Source organism: Hyla sarda, chromosome 4, assembly GCF_029499605.1.
Source record: "Hyla sarda isolate aHylSar1 chromosome 4, aHylSar1.hap1, whole genome shotgun sequence".
Classification (NCBI taxonomy): domain Eukaryota; kingdom Metazoa; phylum Chordata; class Amphibia; order Anura; family Hylidae; genus Hyla; species Hyla sarda.
In genome coordinates this window covers 253,712,002-253,718,108 of record NC_079192.1, presented here as the reverse complement: position 1 = coordinate 253,718,108, position 6,107 = coordinate 253,712,002, and the positions used below count along the sequence as shown (strand labels likewise).

The window sequence follows — 6,107 nt, the reverse complement described above, 5'->3', positions numbered from 1 at the left end:
ATTTGCTTATGCAAAGTTGCTGTCTGGGCATGCTGCGAGTTGTGGTTTTGCAGCGGTTGGGGGTTCACAGCTTGGAGACCACTGCTATAGAGGGTTCAAATGTATCTGAGCCCTGGAACTCAAATAATGTGAACTATGAGATGATCAAAATGGAGTCCCTGCACTAATTACTTGGGTTCTGGGGTCTGAAAGGTCCATAGTAGAAACATCAGGTTCTGTCCATAGCAGATACTAAATGATGGCAGCTCCAAGAAACAAGCAGTCATTGTGACATCTGACATGTGATGTCATAGACAGCTGGAGGCCTGACATCCCACTGACAGCCGCCCGAGCCTTCAGTCTGTAGATTGTTACAGTGAATTTAGCGTCTTCTTCTTCTTCTTGTCTGAGATGGAGCTAAAAGGTTTGGGGTTCGTCCCCCTCCTGTTGGCATTTTGGTGTGCAGCCTGGCTTGCCACCAGCTACATCATGACGGTCGTCCTCGGCCATGCCGCCTCGCCACTGATGAGCATCAGGTAAGATAAACAAGCACATGATTCTTATTTCATGGGTTGGGAGTGAGGAAATATCCATAATAACATTGGTTTCTTTTCCTTCACAGTGACGTGGGAAATTTCTTTCCCGAAAACATATTATTGAGAATTGGATTCATAGGGACATCCATTGGCACTTTGGGACTTACCCTTCTTATTTATAAGTATATGGTAATGCATACTGAAGAGTTCAGGGGTCATCAGGTCCTGATCCAGAGGATCCTGCTGGCCATTGTGTGGGCCTCCTGTTTCGGCACAGCTGTCATGCATGTATTTTCCCCCAAAGAATATCCCAGGATACACTTTGTCAGTATGATAATTTCAATTACATGTGAAGCCTTATACTACCTTGGGCAGTCCATCCAGATGTATAAATTACCAGGAGCAAAAAAAGTCATCCACCATAGTAGATGCACCTGCTGTGGCCTGACTTTTGTCTGCGTAATTTTCTATTTTGGATATAAAACATTAAAGGAATTATTCTATAATGATGAAGACTGGGACGAGATCCATGAAATCACCACCATAATCATCGAGTGGGTGATGCTTCTACTGATCCTGATAAACATCGTGACCTATTATTCCACCATGCAGAGGTTATTGTTGACCGTCTCCAGAAACAGCTGCACACTCTCTCTTAGAGTAAAAATTGATGACTTCGGGGTGTAGACCACCACGTGGGCCATCAAGTGGACTTCTGGGAGAAATACTGCACAGGATACGGAAAAACATCTAAGGAAGAATAACTGGGGGACTATATATGGTGCCAGTAATCATGACACAATAATATGAGCTGGTGATATTACCTATACAAAATAATAATAATAAAAAAAAAAATATATATATATATATATATATATATTGGTGTGTGAAGTTTAATACCTAGTTAGAAAAACAGAATCAAATTCATCATTATAACCACCCTCTGCATTACCCTGTTTATGATTTTTCAAGCAAGCACTTTGTTTTAATTCATCCACTCTCTTGCGTGCTGCTTGTATAAGGGGTTTGGGATACCCTTTTTGTTTAAAACGATCCTCCAGGTTATCTAGTTGTTGTAGGCATTTTTGTGTGGAAGAACAATTCCTTCAGATTCTTTTCATTTGACCGAATGGAATGTTCTTCTTCCATTGTTTCAGATGGCAACTGTTAAAGTCGAGGTAGCTCTTTGTATCCACCTCCTTAAAAAAGGGCGCAGTATGCAAACAGCCATCCTGAATATAGATATTTAAATCCAGGAAGTCAAATTTTTTGGGGGACTGATGCAGCGCTGCCTTTGGCAATCTCTGGCTCTGTCATAGCGCTTTTTTTGATGGGGCGTTTCCAAAGGACCCCCGTGATCTCGGTTGCGGCACCCTGCTGTCATCACTGCACAGAGCAAACTTGCTCTGTGCGTAATGATGGGTGATACAGGGGCCAGAACATCGGCATAGCCATTGACTGTCCTGGCATGCTGGGAGTTTTGCAACAGCTGGAGACACCCTATTTGGGAAGCACTGCCGTAGGGTAGTTTGGTGGTGGATGCAAATCCCTAATTTAGGCCTCAATTGCGCATGGTGCTCTTTCACTTTGGAGCCCTCTCATATTTCAAGGCAACAGTTTTGGGTTACAAATTTTTTTTTCTTCTTTTACCCCTTAAGAAAAGGTAAATTTGGGGTCTACACCAGCATGTTAGTGTAAACAAATTAAATTTTTTACACTAACATGCTGGTGTTGCCCCATACTTTTAATTTTCACAAGAGGAACAAAGAAAAAAAATTATACATATACATTTGAGGCCTAAATTGGTGATTTGCACAGGGGTGGCTGGCAGTTACAGCAGTTCTGACATAAACATTAAAAAAAAAAACACCCACATGTGACCCCCATTTTGAAAACGACACCCCTCATGTAAAGTAACAAGTGGTATATATATATATATATATATATATATATATATATATATATATATTATTTTTCACTAAAATGCTGGTGTTACCCCAATTTTATCATTTTCAAAAGAGGTAATAGGAGAAAAAGCCCACTAAATTTGTAACACCATTTCTTCTGAGTCAGAAAATACCCCACATGTGGATGTAAAGTGGTCTGTGAGTGAACTACAGGGCTCAGAAGAGAAGGAGCGCCATTGGGCTTTTGGAGAGAGAATCTGGCTGAAATTGAAGGCCATGTGTGTTTAGGCCTCCATGGTGCCAGAACAGTGAACCCACCCCCCGCCCCACATGTGACCCCATTTTGGAAACTACACCCCTAATAAGAGGTGCAGTGAGCATTTACACCTCACAGGTGTCTGATTTTTTGAGCAGTGGTCTGTGAAAATGAAAAATGAATATTTTTTATTTGCACAGCCCACTGTTCCAAAGATCTGTCAAATGCTGGTTTAACCCCTTAAGGAACCAGCCCATTTTCACCTTAACCCCTTAAGGACTCAGGGTTTTTCCGTTTTTGCACTTTCGTTTTTTCCTCCTTACCTTTTAAAAATCATAACCCTTTCAATTTTCCACCTAAAAATCCATATTATGGCTTATTTTTTGCGTCGCCAATTCTACTTTGCAGTGACATTAGTCATTTTACCCAAAAATGCACGGCGAAACGGAAAAAAAAATCATTGTGCGACAAAATCGAAAAAAAAACGCCATTTTGTAACTTTTGGGGGCTTTCGTTTCTACGCAGTGCATATTTCGGTAACAATTACACCTTATCATTATTCTGTAGGTCCATAGGGTTAAAATGATACCCTACTTATATAGGTTTGATTTTGTCGCACTTCTGGAAAAAATCATAACTACATGCAGGAAAATTTATACGTTTAAAAATGTCATCTTCTGACCCCTATAACTTTTTTATTTTTCCACGTATGGGGTGGTATGAGGACTCATTTTTTGCGCCGTGATCTGAAGTTTTTATCGGTATGATTTTTGTTTTGATCGGACTTTTTGATCACTTTTTATTCATTTTTTAATGATATAAAAAGTGACCAAAATACGCTTTTTTGGACTTTGGAATTTTTTTGCGCGTACGCCATTGACCGTACGGCTTAATTAATGATATATTTTTATAGTTTGGACATTTACGCACGCGGCGATACCACATATGTTTATTTTTTATTTTTTTTACACTGTTTTATTTTTTTTATGGGAAAAGGGGGGTGATTCAAACTTTTATTAGGGAAGGGGTTAAATGACCTTTATTAACACTTTTTTTTTACATTTTTTTTGCAGTGTTATAGGTCCCATAGGGACCTATAACACTACACACACTGATCTCTAATGCTGATCACTGACGTGCATTAACACGCCTGTGATCAGCATTATCGGCGCTTGACTGCTCCTGCCTGGATCTCAGGCACGGAGCAGTCATTCGTCGATCGGACACCGAGGAGGCAGGTAAGAGCCCTCCCGGTGTCCGATCAGCTGTTCGGGACGCCGCGATTTCACCGCGGCGGTCCCGAACAGCCCGACTGAGCAGCCGGGTCACTTTCACTTTCACTTTAGAAGCGGCGGTCAGCTTTGACCGCCGCTTCTAAAGGGTTAATACCGCACATCGCCGCGATCGGCGATGTGTGATATTAGCCGCGGGTCCCGGCCGTTGATTAGCGCCGGGACTGACGCGATATGATGCGGGATCGCGGCGCGATCCCGCCTCATATCGCGGGAGCCGGCGCAGGACGTAAATATACGTCCTGCGTCGTTAAGGGGTTAAGGACTCAGCCATTTTTTGCACATCTGACCACTGTCACTTTAAGCATTAATTACTCTGGAATGCTTTTACCTTTCATTCTGATTCCGAGAAGGCTTTTTCGTGACATATTCTACTTCATGTTAGTGGTAAATTTTTGTCGATACTTGCATCATTTCTTGGTGAAAAATTCCAAAATTTGATGAAAAAATTTAAAATTTAGCATTTTTCTAACTTTGAAGATCTCTGCTTGTAACAAAAACAGACATTCCAAATAAATTAAATATATTGATTCACAAATACTATATGTCTACTTTATATTTTCATCATAAAGTTGACATGTTTTTACTTTTGGAAGACATCAGAGGGCTTCAAAGTTCAGTAGCAATTTTCCAATTTTTCCCAAAATTTTCAAAATCGGAATTTTTCAGGGACCAGTTCAGTTTTGAAGTGGATTTGAAGGGCCTTCATATTAGAAATACCCCACAAATGACTCCATTATAAAAACTGAACCCCTCAAAGTATCCAAAATGACATTCAGTAGGTGTGTTAACCCTTTAGGTGTTTCACAGGAATAACAGCAAAGTGAAGGAGGAAATTCAAAATCTCAATTTTTTACACTCGCATGTTCTTGTAGACCCAGTTTTAGAATTTTTACAAGGTAATAGGAGAAAAAGCCCCCCAAATTGTAACCCAATTTCTCTTAATTACCAATTGACCTACATTTGTCAATCACGAGTAAAGTTTAAAGGGGTACTACCGTGCTAACAACTTATCCCCTAACTAACGGATAAGTTGAATGATTGCACGGGGTCCCACCGTGATCTCGCACACAGCACCCCGCTCTCATCAGGCCCTGGAGCAAACATCGCTCTGGGTCTGATGACTGCCAATCATGGGGCTGGAGTATTGTGATGTCACAGCTTCACCCCCATGTGCCATCATGCTCTGCCTCTCATTGTAAGTCTGTCTCGCTCCCTGCCATAGACTTGCTTTGAGGGGCAGAGTGTGCCATCACATGGGGGTAGAGCAGTGACATCACAGTCACCAGACCCAATGTTCACACTAGGGCCTGATTAGAACGGGGTGCTGCGTATGTGATCGCAGGGGTCCCCAGCGGTCAGACCCCACACAATCAGACAACTTAATCCCTATCCTTTAGAAAGGGGAAAGTTGTCAGCACCCCTTTAACCACAACACTGTAACACTCCATCCCACACCAGGACTCGAACCACCACCAGGGTCTCCCATCCACTGCACTGCCGAGACCTTCCTGCTTATCTTACAATTTTACATACTGTGAGATCCCCATAGACCACAATGGGCCTATTGATTCCAAAGGGTAAAAAAATCACAGAGTTAATGTTGATTTTTTACGTTTACACGTTCACTGTATGGGATCATTAACATTATATTTTGATAGTTCGGACATTTAAGCATGCGTCGATACCAAATATGTTTATAAAAAAAAAATCTTAATGTTTTTTGTGGGTAAAATGTGAAAAATGGACAATTTACATTTTTATTGGGGGAGGGGATTTTTCCCTTTTTTATAACTTTTTATTTTTACATTTTTGAAACTTTTTGTGATCTGTACTGATCACGGCATCTGAGGGGTTAATGGCGGACATCTGCGTGATCGCGGATGTCGGCCATTACTGGCGGGTCCAGCCGTGTATGATGCGAGCACCGCTCCGATGCTCACGGTCATACACAGGAGTCCATGGACAGCATTCTAGCTCCTATGACAGTAGTCTTCAACCTGCGGACCTCCAGATGTTGCAAAACTACAACTCCCAGCAACCCCGGACAGCCTATCACATTATTCACCACAAGAAACTGCAGGGAGCTGCTGCTGGGAGGAATCTTATGTAGTGAAGGGGTGGGATACTTTCCTAT

General features: G+C 41.7%; 1 protein-coding gene across 1 annotated transcript; it reads left to right on the top strand.

Annotated features, from left to right (window-relative positions):
- The first annotated feature begins 373 nt into the window (after positions 1-373).
- Positions 374-1,324, top strand: LOC130366986 (uncharacterized). The gene is made up of 2 exons (XM_056569371.1): positions 374-515; positions 602-1,324. The coding sequence occupies exons 1-2, from the start codon at positions 391-393 to the stop codon at positions 1,200-1,202; spliced, it is 726 nt and encodes a 241-aa protein (XP_056425346.1). The 5' UTR covers positions 374-390; the 3' UTR covers positions 1,203-1,324.
- Positions 1,325-6,107: the final 4,783 nt, after the last annotated feature.